We start from the raw sequence: 20,599 nt of genomic DNA on the forward strand, positions 1-20,599 counted from the left end.
TTTTTTGAGTAGAGGTTGCAAAACTGCATGCTTAAAATAACCAGGCACAACGCCAGAAGACAAACTACTATTAATAATTTCCAAGACCGTGCCTCCAGAGAAACGACGTCTCGAGGGGAGCCAGAAGGCTTGGCCTGGGCAACCACTCCCTCCAAAAAAGTCAGAGTTACCGGCTCAAAAACATCAAAAGTAGTCACACACGGAGTAAAGACCGATGGATCAGGCACTAACTCAACCACAGTGGCCTTTATAGTAGCTACCTTCTCATTAAAATAAACTACAAACTTATTACATAGTTCAACCGTTGCTTCCTGACAGTCAGGCTGCGGGGAATTTAACATCATCCCGATTGTTCTATATAATACACGTGAATCATGACTATTAGCTACAACAATATTGGACAAATACTCCCGTTTAGCTTCTTCCACAGTCCTCTGATAGTTGCGCCAACAGTCCTTCAAAATTTGCAGTGAAACTTGCAGTCCATCCTTCTTCTTCTTTACAATCAGTTTAGAAATATAAATAACAAAACTGCAGGGAACATTGCATTTGAAAGGCTGAAAACAGCAAATCTTTGACATTTTTCCCTGAAACAATCTAATAATTTATAGAATTAAGTGATCATAAAAATTGTTTCCAGTTCATTTCCTATGGGTTGGTTCACTGACCAGTCATTTCATCTCTACACAGAAGGTGCACATTTTTCTGAAAGCTTTTCCTTTGAGACTCTCTGTCCCCCTGGATCAGAAGTCTTTCCACAATGAAAATGGTTTCTTTCCAAGTTGTGATTTTATCTTAATATGAGAAAAAATTGACCTAGCAAGTGATTTATGTCCTTGCCCAAATGTCTTATTTATATAAATATGAATTTTGCTTTAACATTGTAGAAATTCATTTGATCTTTCTCTGATACCTGTAAATTATGAGAGGTACAAATGATAACTAAATCTGGTATTTAACGCTGTTTTGTCACATCCAGTGAGTTAAAAATCCTTTTTTTTTTGTCTAAATATTTTTATCTGCAGGTATAGCCAGAACATTCTGCTGTTGAGGGAGCAGGTGCACAACACCCAGAGGCAGGTAGCCTCACTGGAGGGACAGCCCCGGCAGGCTGACCCACTCAGAGACGAGCAGATCAGGGAACTGCAGGGTCAGCTGGAGACTCTCAGAGCCAAGATGAACCATATGAAGACGTTAGAGAAATCCTTCAGTGAAACTAAGAGACAGCTGGAAGTGAGTGTCTTTCCCAGTAGATCCTTTCACGTATGGTATATGCATCACCAGCAACTGCCTCCAGGTTGCAGAATGAAAATTGTGCCTTTCTCTTCTGCCTATCTAAGATGTTTTTTTTTGTTCAAATTAAAATCTATTCAGATTAAAATATAAATATAACACAGCAAATTACAGAATAGTCAATAAACCTTGTGATCTTTAAAAGGGTCAGTTCACCCAAATCTAAACAATAAAATGTATTTCCCACTTAACACTATCAATTCCTACCCATGCTCAGAATTTGGGGTTTGTGTGTTCAAATTCTGAGGTTTCTCTCATCTGGTGTAATTTTCCAATGCTTAGAGGAAGCATTGCTTCAGGGTAGTGACAGACATTTCAGAGAGATACCATGCAACCTTGGCACATAAATCCTTCATGGCAGGACAGCGCTCGCAGTACATGGAAATTTTGTTTTTTTTTTTGTTAATTTGAGTACCAATATTCAAGCTGCTATTTCAGCATATAATAATGGATTTTCCACTCTGCGTTTGTCACACGATACCTAGAAATTGAGGATGTGTTTGAATGTCACACTTCCTTAAAAACAAGTTTGTGCAACATTTACAGAGAAGGCTGCAAGTGTAAGCAGTAACGGTAACACTACTGTGTCTAACCCATACCACAGGCCTACGATTTCTGTTCTATTCTTGGTGTGGGCCAGGTGCTTGTCCAGAAATACAGTCTTACAGTACAGTGTGTTATCCCATGGATGCATATATTCATAAGAATCCATGAATGACTGCAAGACAAAATGTTCTTCATAAAAACGTTTTCTCTGATTAGGCAGCAAAAACACAGCAACAAGAGGAGCTTTTGAAAAAACAGCTGGAAGAGGCCTTGCAAGAGGTACGAAGCAAAACCTTGGCTTTCTTGTTACAGACGCAGGAATCCAAACGACCAGATACATTTTATCTAAATATCTTATGATATTACACTTCCTAATATTCTGACATATAATGTAGTCCAGTACAGCACCACCTTTAACTACAGCAAACATATAATTGAATGTATACATTTATGACAGTTTCATCAAAAACAAACATTTTGAGCTTCATACACACAGTTGTTAAGGCAGAAGTGTTGCACTGAAGTTCATTTGTACAGGTGTGACTATTAAAGTGGATGGGCAGTGTAATATTGTTCTGATATTTGTTTGTATGTGCACAAAAGAAATTACATTTTGGATCAGTTTTAATCTGTGACTCTGTTTTTAACTGTCATTAGCAAAAGAAAATAATAGATGAACTCGCCCTCTCTCGGCAAGGCTTCGAAGAGACTCTCTTGGCCAAAAACAAAGAGCTGGAAGCAACAAAGGCATATACAGAGTGATTTTGTTTATTATTTGTATACTTTCACTAATCTTTTGTTTATTGAATTCTGAGGGTTTTTTATTTCTTCTTGTAGCAGGAGAAAGAAAAGGTGAGGGCTCAAAAAGAGGAGGTAGTGACACAAGTGACTGAAGTTCTGGAAAATGAGCTCCAGTGCATCATCTGCTCTGAGCTCTTTATTAAGGTAGGATCAAGAGTCAGTTTAGCATTCTTCACTGTTACTTTTTTAAAACTCTGATTAGACAAAAAAAAAAACAACAGGAACAAAAAAAAATACAGTGTTTATAATATCATACAGCTGTCAGAAGAAAAAATAAACTAAATGTTGTCCTCAGGCAGTCATCCTGAACTGCGCTCACAGCTTCTGCTCTCACTGCATCAAGCAGTGGCGCCAAAAGAAAGACGAGTGCCCCATCTGCCGACAGACCATCCGGTCTCAGACCCGCTGTCTGGCACTGGACAACTGCATCGACCGCATGGTGGAAAACCTGAGCCAGGAGATGAAGGTGCGGCGTGAGACCCTCATCACTGAGAGGAAAGGTGAGAGGTGCGTCATCAGGTCATTAAACACTGGGTCCAGAATGTGGAGCAGAGTGAAGACTGCAAAAAGGTGGCAGAGCAATGAGTCTGATTCCTGCTTTTTTTCTATTGTGTGATATTGTTTTATAGATGCTTTAAACAACAGTAGCATGTACTGGTTACGAACATGCTTTAGTGCTTTAAAGGTCGGCCCACACTGTTGATTTTATGGGATTTGCTGGCAATAAGGAACACCCCTTTTAAATTCTCAGAAGTCATGTGAAGGACTTGAAATGGCTCAGAGGAAAGTTGCTGGGTTGACAGATATTTTGTGTGTGTGTGTTTTCTAGCAGCTGACTCTGTAGAGGTGACGGTGATCCACGACGATGACAGTAGCAGGAGCAGCGGAAGTGACAGTGACAGCAGCCTGGTGTCCACAGACAGCAGCCTCAGCTCTGTGGTCTCTGTGGTGGTCCGCTTGCACTCCAGTCCGCTTTACAGTGGATACTCTGATGAAAGTTCCGAAGAAAGTTCTGATGAAAGTTCTGATGAATTGGAAGATTAGCCCTGGTTTCCTCAGGGCTTGTAATGTGAAGTGGACTGGTGTTGAGGTTGGCATTTCCCTGGGATGTTCCTAGGACCTTTAAGTAAGGGCTCATTTTGAGTCTGGTAACCAGAGTCACTTTGTTTTTCTTTATGTAAAATGATGTTGTCTTACTGTCTTTTTTTCAGCAAAAGGAATAAAGTCTCTTCCTATGTATTTTTATATTCATTTCCTCTTTATAAATTTTGTACACATTGGCCTTCATTCCTTGCATTTATGGCTCTAAGGAACTTGTAAATATTATCAGAAAACTGCTACAGATTAGTAATTGTTATTTCCTCATGCCATATGTTGTGAGGGTTGAAAGACTGACCTTTCCCAGCCTCAAGGCAGGGATGGGCAGGCAGAAAACAAACCTCTGCTGAGATTGAAAGGACCATACCAGGTATTGCCGCCCTGGCAGTCCGTCCCCCACTTTGCTCCAGACGTACCTCAACAAGCATTACATTAACTAAAACAAATTTTGAGCAGGCGTTCATGGTTCCCAGTGGATGAAGCCTGTGACATTTGGGGATTAATTGATGCTTTGTAATAGTACAGTTGTACCTAAGAGCTTCCAGCATGGCTGTTGGTTTTGTTTAGTCAGTGAACTCATACATTACATTTCTGCTGATTTTCAAGTGTTTCTCACTGATTGGTATCAATTTGTTTTCAATTAAAAATTAACTCGTAGACTTGAAACCTGAGACTTGAAATGCTCTAGATAGGTAGCCCATTGCAGTTTCATTGTCCACCAGGGGTTGATGACAACAAAGATGCAGTAGTATCTATGATAGATTACCAAACTCTGGAAAATTGTAGGTGTGTTAATTAATATTTACATTGTAAAAAGATACAAAAAACCAACAGTTTCCTGAGAATTTAGGTCAGACAGGCAAACTACAGGTAACTTGGGCAAAATTAAATATAACAATGTAATAAGCATAGCCTACCAGGTTTTGTGTGTGCAAGAAATGCACTGATACTGTAATTAAGGAAACGTGGCCAAACCCACTGAATAATCAAAAAGGCTGACTATTTTTTCCCTTGCTGTGACTTCATGTTCTGCTGCTCTGCTTTCCATTCATTACCATGCTCACCTGGGAGGCACCTGCCTGGTACACACAGGTTGTTAATTCCAGCTAGTGAACAGCTGTAGTGCTTTGCTGAAAGGCTCAGGGGCTGAAAAAGAGAGAGTTAATCACTCCCACTGGCATCACTCTAGAGTTGACCTAACCTCTCCCTGGTCCTGACTTATGTACATAAACTCAATGACTTTATGTTGTAAGATAGTGGAAGAAATGTTTAGTTAGTTTACTAGTAACCAAAACCTGAGTTGCAACCATGTACAACTGTTTGGATTTGATTTGATTTGATTTATTGTGAAAGGATATTTTCTTAGGCCAAAGGTTCCTCTGTGAAAAAGGTTTGTTTTTGTTTTTTTCACTGTTTTGATGCTATATTATACCCTTAAATACAGTAGTATCCTGACATTGGCATAGTTACTTGAAAGGCCTGAGATCTTTAGTTATTTCAGTGACATTACAATGTAAATCTGTATGACACTCATTGCCAGAGTTGATGTCACATTCATAAATAAATCTTCACCTTGGAGAAAAACTTAACATTTTGCTAAATCCTTACATCTTTGGTAATTACAGGCATGCTGCATTTCCTAGCAACTAATGGAACAGCTCCTTGGGCTCTGCAAGCAAATGGAAGTGAGATGCCACCAGGTCTAACACAGTCCAAGGTAACACACACACTGACGTCACACTGTAGACAGTGTTGGCGCCATGTTTGGGTGTTAACTCCCTGCTTGTGCTTCTGTAACGAGCTCCACCAGGGGACAAACATTTTTAACTGTACCATAAATAATCATGTGTTCAACACTTCAATTCCTCACCTCTTATAAAGTGTGGTGCTGCAACATGCAAGAAAAGACAGATTCAAGAAAAAGAAATACACACACTCAAGCATATAAACATTCTCCACACAGTCTGCCTCACCCATTTCAGGGCAGGAGATTTTCAAGCACAGCATGACATAAATGCCAAACCTGGCCAATTTGTTATTCTGTGTCTGAACTACTACATTATTTACACTTTGTGTGTGTATGTATATACACTTTAGAGATGCTGTCAGTGACCCTAAGGGTAGTATGTACTAATTTCTACCCTTTACACTGTGTCTGTGCACCGGCTGTGTTGTTGTTTGTATGATAAATAGATTCTCTCCCTTATGCTCTTATCCAAAAGGGCCACGGTGCATATCCGTGGTCCATCTGCCAACTTTGTAGAATCCAAATGTTCATCACAGCATGACTGGGCTGAACACCCAGGACTCATATCAAGGTTTTTCTTTTGTTACCAAATGTAAAAATATTATTCCTACATTATATTCAGACATGTCTATATTTTTGTCCTCCCCAACTACATAAATGAGAGGTCAAAATTTTACAAACACCTCTGAATATAATGTAGTCCAATACAACATCACCTTTGACTGTGACCTCCATAATAAACATATAATTGGATTTATAATGTATGAGTGTCACCAAAAATTCAAATATTTTGAGCTTCATAAACACAAATGCTAAGGCAGAAGTGTTGCATTGAATTACATACAGTTGTACAGGTGTACCTAATAAAGTGACCAGTCAGTGTAATATTATACTATATAATATAGGCTATATGTATACTATACACATATATGTAAATATGTGTGTAGCCCATATAAAACAACATAACTGTTACTCTGCACTTTGTGAATGGAAGAAGTTGCGTTCCCTGAATGTCGAAAATTCTGTTTTCCAACTCCTAAAATGTATCCAAAGATGTTATCGACTCACGGTTGTGAAAAGGAAACTAGTGATTTCCCCGCCCTGTTTTCCAGTATTTGCTTATCTGGTATGAGACACTGTAAATTTTGAACGCCATCAGTTTATCCCTGGTTTATTCTCGGAGTATACCAATCTTTCTCCATATGACAACGTTCAGAGCGCAAAACTCAAAGTTCCCTGAACTAAACTTCAGAGCATTTTGTTACCATGGGGATGAAGTCCACACCAGTCTCCTGCACGTAATAGTAGGTAACGTTTATGGTTAATGTTGGCTAAACGGTAGAAAACAAATGTGAAATGTTTGCTGGTTAGCTATATTAAGTTTTCCCTTCCGATATTCACTAGACACAGTAGCTATAGTAGCAAGCTGGTCGCAGGTTAGCGCATTAGCATTGAGTTTTTGCTCGCAGGGCAACATGCTAACATTAGCTAAAATGTTTTTAACTGGTTTCAGTAGCAGTTTATGCTGTGGATTAAACTAATGGCCATTACATAAACACACCAAAATAAGCAAGAGTCCGTCTCCAATTCCTAGGATATGTTTAGTGTTAAATGTATTAAATTAATGTATTAAAGTATGTTTTTCCCTAAATGCTGAGCAGGAGTTAAGTATTAAAAAGTGTATGGAAAATAAGATTTTCAGCATCCTGGGAAGAACATTGGTGGGATTGCTGTGCAAGCAATTCCATCAATTAATTTGAACATTTCTTCTTTTTAAGCAGAGGGATTACCCAAAGGTACTGAATCAGTCTACTAAAACACTGTAGCTATGTCCAAGGACACTTATCCTTCAGGGCTCCAAGAAGCTCCACCTAAGGACAGAAGGAAAATGAGAAGGATCATTGCTGAAGATCCTGACTGGTTCCTGAACATAGTGCCTAATTTATCAGACCTCTGCCTGGAAAGCATAATGAAAAACCTTGAGGGTATGCTGTTGTTTTTAGTTGCATCATTATACACTTCTTTACACCCTCACTTAAACTACAACTGGAAATTGATTACAAAATTTGAACCTTTTACAGAAAAGCCCATATTTGAAGAACTTACACCCATCCAGAAAGACTTAATTCATAAGAGGCTGTCTCCTTCCCTGCCTCTGCATGTGACAGCCAACCTGATTAGCGATGGTGTCTACTGGAAGAGGAGCTGCAAACAGCGGTGGGACCTTTGTGATGTCTCACATTATGGGCACAGCTGGAAACGAATGTTCTTTGAGAGGCACATGGAGAACATTATTGAGCTTTTTATTCCAAATGTGACAGAGCCCAAAACAGTTCTAGAGATGGTCCCGTATTGTAAAGACTATGTCAAGAGGCTGGACATCTCCCAGCTGCTGCTGCCTATCAAGGAGCCCCAGAAGGTGGAAGAGGATAATGACTCAGAGTCAGCAAGTGATAATGAGCCTGATACACCTTCTATGGACCACTTTGATTTTGGCATCCTGCTTGACAAGTTGACGAGCCTGGAAGAACTTCATTTGGTATACAGGGTCAAACAATGTGGTATGAACTTTGAATGGAAGATGTTTGAGATGACTGACAGAGACTGTGAGGCCCTCGCCAATGCACTTAAATCCTGTAAGACACTGAAGGTAAATATTGATTCCTCCTCAGTGTACAGCCTTTCGTAGGTCTTCATCCTTGCAACAGTATGGTACCTGACTGTCTGGAGCATGTTTGTTTCCTGTATTTCAACGTTGCTGACTTTATTACCAGTTAATAAGCATAACAGAAATGTACCCACAGTTGGCACAAATGCATGCTCTTTTTACATTTTAAAAAACAGTAATTTATTCAGGCTGCAGCCAGAGGCTTTACTATGTGATGCAACAGTTTTGCCACATGAATTTATTATGGCACGAGAATATGGCATATACGTATCTGCTGCTGATTTCTGTGCATGATATGGAAACTGATTATTGGAGATGATATCAGCGCTCAGCCAATGCTCTGTTAATCAGCTGATTTTTACAAGGCAAGTTATTTTAGTCATTGTAGTCAAAGGCTCATGCTCTGTGACCTCATCTGTGCTCACTGGAAAAACTCACCACAGATTCTTGTTAATTCTCGTCCTATACTGTTGCTACAGCTCTTTAGGCTTCATCAAAGCCACATTGAGGATAAAAAGTGCCGGTTGCTGGTGAAATACCTTCTGGACCATCCGTCCCTGAGGGAGCTCGACTTTTCTTACAACCTGATCGGAGACAGTGGAGCCAGAGCCATCGGCAAACTGCTCACCAGGAGTAAACTACAGATCCTAAACATGTGTGACAATGACATCAGAGATACAGGGGCCAAAGCTATAGCTCACGCCTTGTCCAAAAATGTCACTCTTTTGTCCCTCAACCTGTGTCGCAACCGTGTGAGAGATGAGGGAGGTCAGGCCATAGGTAAGGCCTTGTTGAACAACAACACCCTACGCCACCTGCACCTGGGAAGCAATGTAGTGACTGGGCTTACAGCTATCGCTCTGTCTGAAGTGCTAGCTCGGAATGACACCCTGAAGAGCATCAATCTCTCCTGCAACAACCTGGGTGAGGTCAGTAAGCCATTATGATGAATTTGAAATGAGTGAAAAATAATCAACAACTATTTTGATAAGTGATTAATCAGTTTTGTAATAAAAAAAAAAAATCAAAAATAGTGAAAAATATCACACAATCTCTGATTCCAGCCTCTAAAATGTGAGAATTCGCTGCTGTTCTCTGGCTTTTGTCATTGCAAAATGAATATCTTTTGGACTGCTGGACAGACAAAACAAGGCATATGGGCATTTTCACTACTATCTGACATTAATAAATATTTAAGCAATACATTTGAAAAAAGGACAAAATCAGGAATAGAAGTTATCCTTTTAAGTCATTTTTATCATAAGAATGGTACCATTTTTTGGGTGTGTTAAATTGTATCAGGGATAAAAACACTGGTTTATTGTAAAACACTGGATTTACTTCACCCCTGAACCGCGCTAGTGCTTATACAGCCACAGCCCAGTGAAGTAAACAGACAGAATAGCTTTAAAGTACAAGGATTTTCAATTATTCATAGAGATGTGCGGAATACATGCAATAATGGAAAACTGAGTCCCCCCTTGGGATGTGGAACTGAAATTTTCCTTCCTTTTGCTCTTTTCTCTTCAAGATTTCACTGTATACCTTATCTCTGACTGAATTCACTGAGGAGGCTCAAAAATCACCCCACATAGCAAAAATACAGCACTATCAGTATCTTTGACCTTGGTCTACTCTTCATAAAATGCCAGCTTCAGACATAACAATAAACCACTTGTGACACTCAGAATAAGCTATTTAGAAGTTGCAGAGGGGTGATTTTTGTGTGTGTTTGTTTTCTCTTGTGCAGATGGGAGGTAAAGCTCTGGAGGAGGCAATGTGTCACAACACCAGCATAACAGCGTGTGACATCCGCCTAACAGAGGTTGATGATCAGATTGTTTCCTCCATTAACCAGGTGATTTGGACCAACAAGAGTTTAGAAGAAGAAAAACAATCCAAAGAGAAGAAAACTAATTAGACATCAACAATACAAACCCATGTTTATCAGTTGTCCCTGCTCCATGTAATCATTCACAACCACTTGCATGTCGACTCGTGTCATACTCAGGCATCAACCATCATAAAGTAAATTTTGACACATATTTAAGTTTATTGAGGAGCTTTTTTTCCATGATGATACACAGATTTGGTTTCAGTCCTTACTGTATGTAACATCAAGGCAACGTTGTGGTGGTGTTGAAATACATACAAACTTGTTTTATTTTTTACCTATAACTACGGGTTAATAGTGTAACACCTTTGCTACGCAGCAACAAAATCAAGTGTACTTGATATCATATTTCCCCCGTTTTTGCAAAACTCACTAGATGCTTTGTAGAATCATAAGGAGGGGAGACAAAGCTATTCTATTGGTTCATGGTGGATTAATTCAGTAAGAAATACATAACATTGATGTACTATTGCTGGTGTTCTTTAGATCAAAAATCACTATGAACAATCACTCAGCCTTCCTATGAAAAAATGTGTATCGTGTGTGTTTATGTGTATGTGTACACCCCATCCTGAATAAGTCAAATCATTCTAACAGTGTTTTTTTGTAAATAAAGGAGCATCAGATATGAAGGAAAACAAAAATCATCCAAACACTAAATTTGAAGCATTTGAAAATGCTGCTGGCTGCGTTGCCTCTAGCGTTTTACATCTAAATGTGTGACACATTCACTAAGTAAAAGACCCACAATGGCATCATTCTAACCTCCCTATTTGATTTACAGTACAAATCCTCTCAGCCCTACAGTCTTGAAAAGCAACAGAATTTCTTAAATAGATAAAGATCCCCAGAGTGAAAGAGTACATATAACAACCACATCTTCTTAATAGACATGATAAAGGGTTCAGTGCTTTGCATGACAAAAGTGTTGATGCTAACAGTCATCTACAGAGGAAAGTGTCTAGCTATGAACAATCCAGTCAGATTTATAACCATTTTCATAACCCCAAATAGTCACTGTTGTTACGTAAACATTTCACTGGTAAACTGTTTCTTTTTCCTATACTTACACATAGCTGTGTATGATTATCACAGTGAAGCCATCCGTGAGGTTTGTTGTCTAATCGTGACTGAGAGAATAGGATGATTTCAGTATGAAACAGCGACTACGATGCAACATTTGATCATCCAGTAACTCCACCTGCTACAAGCTGGGCAGTAAATAGACATGTCAGTGCATTTTAATGCCTTGTACATTTTGCATGCTCTTGTTTGGGTTGTCCTCTGGGGTGTACAGGACATGCAAGTGCCTTCAGTACAAGATGGGATTATGATCCAGCCTCCCATGACTCAGAATAAGAAACATCTGGCTGAAGAAACAAAATCAAGTAATGAATGAATTTTAATCCCTGCATTTCATTTGGTTTCCTGCTAGTTTAAAAAAAAAAAGTTCCTCATGTCACTCAAAAAGGTTGCTTTGTGTACCATCCACAAACCATGAAAGGAATAGTTCAAAGATTTGGGGAGAGGGGGGTGCATATTTGCTTAATTGCCAAGACATACTTGATACCATTCTCAGGTCTGACCATTAAATATGAAGCTAGAGCCAGCAGTCGGTTAGCTTCACTTAGCTTACCATAAAGACTGGAAATGGTGAAACAACAAGGCGTATCATGTGCGTAGCTACAGTATAAGGTAAGAGATGTTGCTGCATGGATTTGGTTACCTTCAGACGGAGCCAGGTTAGTGGTTTCCTCCATCTCTGGTCTTTATAAATTAACCAGCTGCTGGCAGTAGCTCGTTTACCATACAGATCTTCTCATCATGTAGCCCTCTGCAAGAACGTGGTTGAGGATTGTTTCCAAACAATTATTTAACATTTTAAAAGCGATCTCAATATGTACAAACAGTTAATGTCATGAACATCAGGACCTGGATCAGGTTGTACCAGCTGATCACAACTTCAAACTTTGACTGTGTTATTATGCCAGTGTTTACAAAGTGGAACTGAAAATGATATTTTCGTGTCCCCCTGCAGTACGTGAATACTACTAAACTTGAAATGTATACTGTACACTCATATATGAAAATATAAATCTAAACAAAATGTACAAAGGACTTTCCATTAGGTTGAATGTGTAAATTTGGCCGCTAAACAGTTATTTTACAGCTCATGATGCTTCAGTCGACGTCGTGTTCTTGTTGCTTGAAACCAATTTCCACATTTATGTTTTAATAATACAATACGACTGAGTAAATCACAGGTTTGCAACTAGCTCATACTTGCTAAGAACACACAAACTTAAATCAGAGATGAATTTGTGAATGGCTGGTGCAACCAAAAGCCTGGAAAGGAACTGACATCTAACATACTGTCAGTCTATCTGGAATGGGAACATCAGACCCATTTGCTATGCAGCACATCCTCTTTAAAAAGCTAAATGAAATGTCTGTGTAACTGCATGAACTTAAACTAGATAAAGGACTAATGACCAGGTTTTGGAATGTTGTTGCAAGCACAATAATTATCCTGAATACTATCCTGAGTTTAAGGGGCGTACATAGATGACAGAGAGTGTTTTTATTCTAAACTGTCATTTGTTGAATGAAATGTGAGGTTTGACAGATTCAGTTTTGTTGTTGTTGTTGTTGTTTTTAGTGTATTCTCTAGTATTGCTACAAAGACAGTCCACAACTCCAAATCTAACACCACACATGGAATGTAATGAGTATGGCTGATTGGTCCGAATTTACAGGACGAGCCCATTATTGTGAAGACAAGTTATTACAGGAAATAACACAAAATGCCCAACCCACAAAATGCAAGACTCTTATTGATAGAAATTCGATGATTCAGATGGGCTTAGAGTAAATGATCTGCCAGTGATCCATTCCAGTTTATCTTTCACTGCAGGTCTCCTGAGATGAAATCTAGTGTGTAAATTAATACTTTCTTGTATGAGCTCTTTGCTTCTTTTCATCCTTCAAAGTAGCACTAAGATTTTTCATAATTGTTAAGGAATAATAGAAGAAGCGGTAGAAAATGAATGAATGAATGAATGAATGAATAATAGAAGAAATAAGGCGTACTTTGAGTGATGAGTTGTGTTTCAGTGAGCATTTTAGAAGCAAATCCATACCTATTTATTTATTTAGCATGCTCAATTTTCATCACCGTTACCATTAAACATTGTATTGTTTTACATCACTTGGCTGTAAAACTAAATTCACCGTGACTAAGCTACTGCATTCACTCAGTTGAAAGAAAGTATTTTTTGTGCTTTAAAGTAATCCTGTCATATTATTAAATATGACACTGTCAGTAGTGAATCCAGGACTTGGCCTATTTCTAGCGCCTTTGATGGCCAGCTCTCTGCCTGTCTCTCTGATACGCAGCAGCAGCGCTGAGCTGGCTTTTCCCCTGCTATGTTACACTGAAAAGAAAAATCATCTGTATTTAGAGTCTGAATTGGGGTCTGATTAAAAAAAAATAGATCAGGTAATAATTCATAATGCTTCGCCTATACACTGTATACCATGTGCTACTGTAAGTGTACATTTAAGTTATTTTAATGGGAACATATTGTGATGAGATGAATTTAGATAGCGGTAGCTTATGCTTATCAGAACCAGTTGAGTACTAGGCACTTAAACAAAGAGGTAGGCTGAATAAAATATTGCCAAATATTAAATTAAATTAAATGGATTTTAAACTAGTTGAGTTAACACTGATCCATCAATATTATGGGGAGGTTTATTACAATCTAGTGGGCCATTATAGAACATATACACTTCATAGTAATGAAGAATCAGTTTGAGGGAGAGTTGGTAATTCAGTTTGAACTTATCGTGTCCTTTAGCCCTCCTGTGCTTAATTATTCATCGACTGTGTTGCTATATTTAGCGAGCTAGGAAGGATAATGTCAGTGCAACCAAGCCGATTTCTGTTCGCTGGATATTTTAGCATCTGCATCAAATATTTATTTTTATACTACAGAAATGTTTTCCTCTTTGAAATGAATTTTTGTGAGCATTCAGTATCAAAATCTTTTATATTGCTGATGTTTAGATTTTGTATTCGGACACGAGTTAACTTCTTTTTTTTATAAGAGCCATAAGACCTATGTTATTTCATCAGAACTATTTGTACTTGTTAGCTATGTTTTGACAAGGATGCTGATACAGTATTTTAGCATTTTCCCTCATGATTCACCCAGTTCACATATCTTACTTGATGTGTGCATCAGGAAAATTTTTAAATATTTTATTTCTCATTCAGGAATCCATTAATGGTCCCTTCATTTCTTGGCAATTTTTTAAGCTACTGCTAAGTCAAAACATTTCAGGCTGCAAATACTAGAAGTATTACTCATGTCCTTACAAACTGTCAGTGACTAAGATCTATAAATGTGGCATTTACAGTAGGATGTGACTCTCCTGGGTATTCAACCCTTAGGGCTGTACATGCCATGTAAGTAGGGTTCCTTAAAGCCACATTGTATTTTAAACAGTCTCATCAAGACCATCAGGCCTTTGTTCCATGACTTGTTTATTGTACTGTAAAGATTTCCCACACATACTTTGTTCCCTGTTTGAGGCTACAGTGGCTTTTACAGTAGTTTGTGGTAACTTACACGTGGCTGAGTCACACCTGCTGTAGCTAAAAGAGAGAAGCAGAAGTCAATGTTTTCCCAGCCCAGAGGTCAAGAGGTTTCTCACGCCGTTCCTGTATTATTATATTCTTTCTTGGACCAGTGCGGCAGATGTGGGTCATAGTGAAGTCTCTACACAGGAGCCGTTTCTATGCAGAGAGCGATGGTCGTGGTTGAGGCAGCCTTCGTTGCGATGTACAATGAGCACCGGGAAGTACAGAGCATCCTGATAGTTTGGAGGGTTCTCCTCACTGGTCTGCTGTTGGCCTGACAGACAGTGTGTGCTCTCCGTGGGGCAGGAACGCTCATTCAGGCTCCCGCTGCTCCTCCACAGGCAACTCCGCCTGGAACCATAAAGTCGGCCCAGGGAGAAGCGACTGGCGCTAAAGGGGATGCGGGGGCTCCCTGTGTTGCACATGCTGAGAGCACTGCGAGAGAAGATGGAGGAGCTGCTGATGGCACGGTGGCAGCGTTCGCAGTTCTGCCTGTAGCCTCTACATATGGAGTAGCTGTTACAGCTTCCTGAGAGCTGGGTCAGGTCCATGAGAACTGCCTCTGAGTAGCTGGGCACAAGCTGTTGGTTGGAGCGGATGTGCCACTCCAGTTCTGTGCTGTCGATTGTGTTGACTCGTGGGATGTGTCGGCAGTATGGCCGCTCCTCAGATGGTGTTACTGGCACATAGTCAAAGCCAAACAGCTTCTCCACATGGAAGTGTACACAAGCAGTGCGGTACTCTATCAGCACCCGCAGAGGCCAGGAGAGGGTGAAAGCAGCTGCCACCCAAAAAGTGGAGTTGGACGCATACCAGGGAAGGTGATTAGGGTCAGAAAAGGCAATCATATACTCCTTAAAGTCTACATTCTTCAGGTGCATCCCCTCACGGGCCTCCATGTAGTCATCCAGACCCTCGTTCTCCGTGAAGAACCTGGCCCGCTGGGTCAGATAGGAGTTCTCTGACTCCACATTGGCAAAGCTAAAGCACTTAGTGAACCTCAGCCTGGTGATAGGGAAGCTGTCCAGGCCCAGCAGGTGCTTCGAGATGTCCTTAACTCCACAGTTGCCATAGTCGAACTCCGCCTCAGCCACATGGGTGTTGACCCGCTCATGGTACACCTGTGTAGTGGTGTAGGCATCTCCGTTACGGTACCGTGTCACCTGTCGCGTCCTCCGGACATAGTGATAGCTAATGGCCTTCCACCAGATGCAGGGTGTGGCCTGCTGCATTCGCTGGATACGCTCAGTCACACTGTTCACATCCACTTTGTACTGCAGCTCATTTCTGGTGTAGCAGTGCCAGCACTCCACCAGGTAGACCACATAGAGCATGACCAAGAAGGCCAGAGGGATGTAGATGTAGCCGTTGGAGCAAGGACTGTCATGGTACATCATAGACTTCCCCTTGTAAGCACTGTCAAAGGAGAGGCGTGTGACCTTGGTAACCTGGCACCAGACCATCACGCCGACGCAGCCATACATCAACAGGGACAGCAGCAGGCATTTCCAGTGAGTTTCCTGGCACAGAGATTTAGTCAGGGACTGTTTCTGTGGCCGCTGCTACAAGATGGGAAAATAGCAGCAGGTCAGTAGAACAATACTGTAAATATAATTTGTTCAGCATTCTCACATATAAATAAATGGAACATATTGTATGTCTGTCAAAAACACTAACTTCAAAGCAGTTAGGAATCTAAAAGTTTATACACATTGATTCATATAAGTATGGCTTTAATAGTTGTATAAAGACAGAAATCATTAAAATGCACTGGCTCCTGCAAGTGAAATAGTTAAGGAAATATTCTGTGGTGTATAAGAGCTTTATGCTTGGGCTGTGAGCCAATTGCTCATGTCTTGCTCTAAGCATGTTATAATCAATAAACTTGTCCACACTTAGAATCAAATTAAAAATGTCAGTCAGTAATGAGCTTCTGTTTACATTTTGGTATGCATGTGATTTGTGTGCTTTTATAAATACGAGTTATGATATTTGAAAATATAAAAGAAGGAATATTCTGAGGTCACATTAATGTCACACTGGCCAGAAAACAGCAAGTCATTTGGGTCTGGCAGCATAAATCTGATGCCATCTTTTATCACCTTGGGCCACAGCAACCCCCAGTAGCTGCACCGCAAGCTAGGCCTTCTGGGAACACTGCCACATAAACCTGGCAGAAATCCAAAAGTCACAGGAAAGATGAACTATAACAAACTTAATTTAAAAATATACACAACAGGCATCACCCTACAGCATTCCAGTTGAATAACAAAGGTTTCCTGTTTATGTGTTACACAGGGCAGTCATAGGTCTCCATCTGAGCGACAACAACAAACAGCCAGCATCATTGCAGCGATGTACTGAATTCAACACATTAGCTCTATGCTCTTTGAGTGACAGACAAACATAAATAATAATGTTCTTTTTCTACCTTCCCTACCTTAGTCACACGATCCCTACATCCCTTGCCAACCCAAGGCTACACCCCACTGGGAAAACGGGATAAACATTGAAATTCCCCATTGAGATGAACCCGCAGAAGGAGTATTTACTCACTAGCATCCTGTACACACTCAGCAACTACCATATAATCAATATAACATGATAGCTTGTGGCTAATGTTACATATTACAGCCTCTGTTTTAAGCAGCAGGGATAATGAGGAGCAGCTGTGTAGCAGGAAACATCATTCTGCATACGTGAAACAAATACACCTGTATGTGAAGTATTTGATTAAACTGTGACATATACAGACAGAGAAAACTTCACTCTTAACCTAATCAATAAAATAAAAGACACAGGACTGAGAGACAGTTGGAGGCTAAATGGATTAATGGTACGAGATTTTAAAAGTGATTTTATCACAACAAATGACATTTCAAATAAAAAGTCCCTGCTTGAGGTCTTAACAGACTGTTCAAGGCTGTTAGGAAGTGACTCAACACATGAACACATGGCATTTTTGATACTTTAACAAAGATGTTCCTGAATAGCAATAAATACCAGGGGGAAACAATACCTCACATGTTTGTCATGCAGGGACACCCAGGGAAGACATGAGAGGAAAAACTACTGGTATTTTGTTTCCCAACACTGATTAGGTGAAGCAGAAACAATATGGAATTTATTTAAGAAGCTGAAATTGAGGGTGGTATGGTGGTGCAGTGATTAGCTATGTCATCTCACAGCAAGACAGGTTTGGGTTTGAGCCCCGGCCGACCCGAGACTTTTCTGTGCAAAGTTTTAATGTTCTCCCTGTGCCTGAGTGGGTTCTCTCCGGGTACTCCGGCTTCTTCCCACAGTCCAAAGACAGGCAGCTTAGGTTGACTGGTGACTCTAAATTGCCCGTAGGAGTGAGTGTGTGTGTGGTTGTCTGTCTCTAAGTGTCAGCCCTATGACAGACTGGCGACCTGTCCAGGGTGTAACCCGCCTCCCAGTGATAGCTGGATTAGCTCCAGGTCCCCCACGACCCTCGTTAGGATAAACGCTATAGATAATGGATGGAAGCTGAAATTGAGGCTATGGTTCAAAAAACCTAGTTTAATTGCAACATGATATTATTTTGATATTTGGTTGCCATTGTGTTGTATTGTACTGTCCCTTCACACAGCAGTGCAGTCAGTTTGTACCTAGGCTGCAAAATGTAAAAGCAAATATAAAGTGAATAGATAGAACCACTGTGCATGTTTATATCCTGATTTTACCCTTGTGGTTTACAAGCATGTCGGTGATTTTGTTTTTACTGGCACTTTAACATATGTGGGGACTTTAACAGCAAAATATCTATAAAGACATTAGAAGTGAATTAAAGTTCTTGTTTCAGGGAGAATATGTTCTGAAATATGAATAGTTTCTAAAAGAAATGCTCCAGTCAGAACCTTCAGACTTGAGAAGCTTTGCAATTTATCTCTCACACTCATGGACACTTTCTCTTGACATAATAAGACCAGCTAGGTTATATAAAACCTTCTTGTGTAATGGGTGCCTAACTTGACCAACATGTGTGTTAGTAGGAGAAATCTACATGGTAAGAAGAAGGATAAAATCCTACTGACAAAAATTCTTAATGAACTGAGCCCCTATGGGGGGGAATAGGGATTAGTGCTGCCAATACAATCTAAGGAAGTTGAAAGCAACAGACTTTGGTACAGGTTATTATAACATTCATGTATGTCCTCACGCGTGTTTAACTCAACATCTGGAGCCAGCTTTCAGATTTTGTTCCTGTGAGAAGTTTTTCTCAAGAGAATATTGCTGTGTGTAAACACCTGAACAAAGCAGCCGTTGTCATGTTCCCTCATTGATAGTGAGAGTTTCATTTGTTTGGATCTTCTCTAGGGCTAAGCGATCCCTGAACCCCGTCAGACTTGTCTGGAGGAGGGACAAACAGGAGTATGCTCATGTACGTTCTCACCCTCGGGTGCGCGCTCGGACGCACAGCTTCATATATATATATATATATATATATACCGTATATCTATACAGTATATTCCACTCATATAATTGCTATCACATCAAAAACCCAGTTTAACTGTCAAGTGTTGCGTGTAGGACACAAAGCCCCCAGTTTAACCCTAATCTCCAAAATCTGATTATTATAGTGAGATTACTGGGTGTCCACTATGAAATATGTAACACCAATTAAAGGCTGTATGTGCCTCTCGTGCAGTTATGTAGGAAAATTATTGGCCTAGACGCTGCAAACAATGTCTCCTTACCTCCTCTCGGGGGCTGTCCGGCTCCTCTTCGGGGACGGTGGTGGTGCTGCTTTCACTGGCTGTCGCAGCCGATGCTGGAGACATGATGATAATGGTACAAAAGTCCGGGCATGGACCTTCTTTTAGGATGTGGGGTTTCCAAATCAGAGTAAAACATAAACACACCGAGAATCTCTCTGTGCATCATTCAAAGAGAACCAGTTCACAAGGTGCCCAAATAAAGAGATGCATCATCCTAGCATCTTCCAGGTGGACAGACGACGCTGGGTTGCTTGCGGGAATCCGGTCATTGTGCCTCGGAAGACGTGCAAAATCGGGTGAGACTTTTCTCGTGATGCAGTGAGTAAATGCTGGTGAAGACTGCTGCAAGGGATGCAATGTTAGGAAATGGCAAAAGCAGCAGTCAGCGCCTCTCCCTGAAGACAGTACCCATTGCAGCCCGTGAAGCTGGGAAACAAGACAAAGACGACAGGCAGCGGCACGTGTGAGCAGCCCCCCGACACCACGCTGTAAATAACCCAGCGCTGCACAGAGACACCCACCCCCTGCATCACCTTGTCTGGATGGACCAAATCACTGTGAGGGAATATGCGGATTATAGTCTTTGTTCTTTTTTTTCTATGAGACTCATCTATTTTTAATATATGTAAATTGTGATGTTTGAGTACTGTCTATAGTAAGGTTAAGTAAAATAAGATGTAACTTCATGCCTATGCCTTATGGCCAAGTATAAATGAGACATATGCATAATAGGCTATGTTATGTATATGAAATGTGAATATATTATACATATGTCCTGGATATCCATTCAGTCCATCTTTGACTTCCATGCTCTTCCACAGACAGCCTACACAAAAGACCTGAACTCCTGAGATGAATCCAAGAAACTGCAGTTTGAGCTGAAATATGGACCAATGTAATGTTTATCTTTTTTCAGATTTTATTTCCTTCTTAGGACTGACTCTACTACTGTGACCAGAGGGACAAATGGCAACTGGCTTTGATTCAACAAGGCAAAACAGGATGCAGCCATTTCAGTTTATAAATGTAAAATGGCACATAAGAAGAAGAAGATTAAGCATGATTAAAAATGGTTAACATTCTTATCATTTCTTATACCGTAAACAGTGCGGTTTACTAAAAAAAAAACCTTTACTGGCACATAACCTTTGTTTATAGACTTTAGACT

The 20,599-nt window shown here is 40.2% G+C and overlaps 3 protein-coding genes across 7 annotated transcripts in view; 2 read left to right on the top strand and 1 right to left on the bottom strand.

The window, feature by feature from the left end:
• The window catches only part of rnf8 (ring finger protein 8, E3 ubiquitin protein ligase), a 9,224-nt gene extending 3,927 nt beyond the window's left edge, over positions 1–5,297 (top strand). Inside the window, 6 exon segments of the mRNA XM_020604060.1 lie at positions 1,026–1,233; positions 2,056–2,118; positions 2,497–2,586; positions 2,677–2,784; positions 2,936–3,140; positions 3,470–5,297. Of these exon segments, the coding sequence (XP_020459716.1) occupies positions 1,026–1,233; positions 2,056–2,118; positions 2,497–2,586; positions 2,677–2,784; positions 2,936–3,140; positions 3,470–3,684 (889 nt within the window). The 3' untranslated portion in view covers positions 3,685–5,297.
• Positions 5,298–6,635: 1,338 nt separating this feature from the next.
• On the top strand, positions 6,636–12,577 carry drc5 (dynein regulatory complex subunit 5). Of its 5 annotated transcripts, none has more exons than XM_020603943.1 (5): positions 6,636–6,789; positions 7,264–7,470; positions 7,567–8,135; positions 8,633–9,077; positions 9,904–9,996. In XM_020603943.1, exons 2-5 carry the CDS (start codon positions 7,314–7,316, stop codon positions 9,912–9,914), a joined length of 1,182 nt encoding a protein of 393 aa, XP_020459599.1. In that variant the 5' UTR covers positions 6,636–6,789; positions 7,264–7,313; the 3' UTR covers positions 9,915–9,996. The 5 variants fall into 5 exon arrangements, with proteins under 5 accessions (XP_020459599.1, XP_020459595.1, XP_020459596.1 ...); XM_020603939.1 differs by having other exon boundaries at positions 6,658–6,789; positions 8,633–9,082; positions 9,904–12,577; XM_020603940.1 differs by having other exon boundaries at positions 6,658–6,789; positions 7,267–7,470; positions 8,633–9,082; positions 9,904–12,577.
• Positions 12,578–12,679: 102 nt separating this feature from the next.
• tmem151ba (transmembrane protein 151Ba) lies at positions 12,680–19,982 on the bottom strand. The gene is made up of 2 exons (XM_020603938.1): positions 19,411–19,982; positions 12,680–16,254 (listed from the first exon to the last, which is right to left on the bottom strand). Exons 1-2 carry the CDS (start codon positions 19,492–19,494, stop codon positions 14,818–14,820), a joined length of 1,521 nt encoding a protein of 506 aa, XP_020459594.1. The 5' UTR covers positions 19,495–19,982; the 3' UTR covers positions 12,680–14,817.
• Positions 19,983–20,599: the final 617 nt, after the last annotated feature.

Source organism: Monopterus albus, unplaced genomic scaffold (genome assembly GCF_001952655.1).
Source record: "Monopterus albus unplaced genomic scaffold, M_albus_1.0 scaffold63.1, whole genome shotgun sequence".
Classification (NCBI taxonomy): Eukaryota; Metazoa; Chordata; class Actinopteri; order Synbranchiformes; family Synbranchidae; genus Monopterus; species Monopterus albus.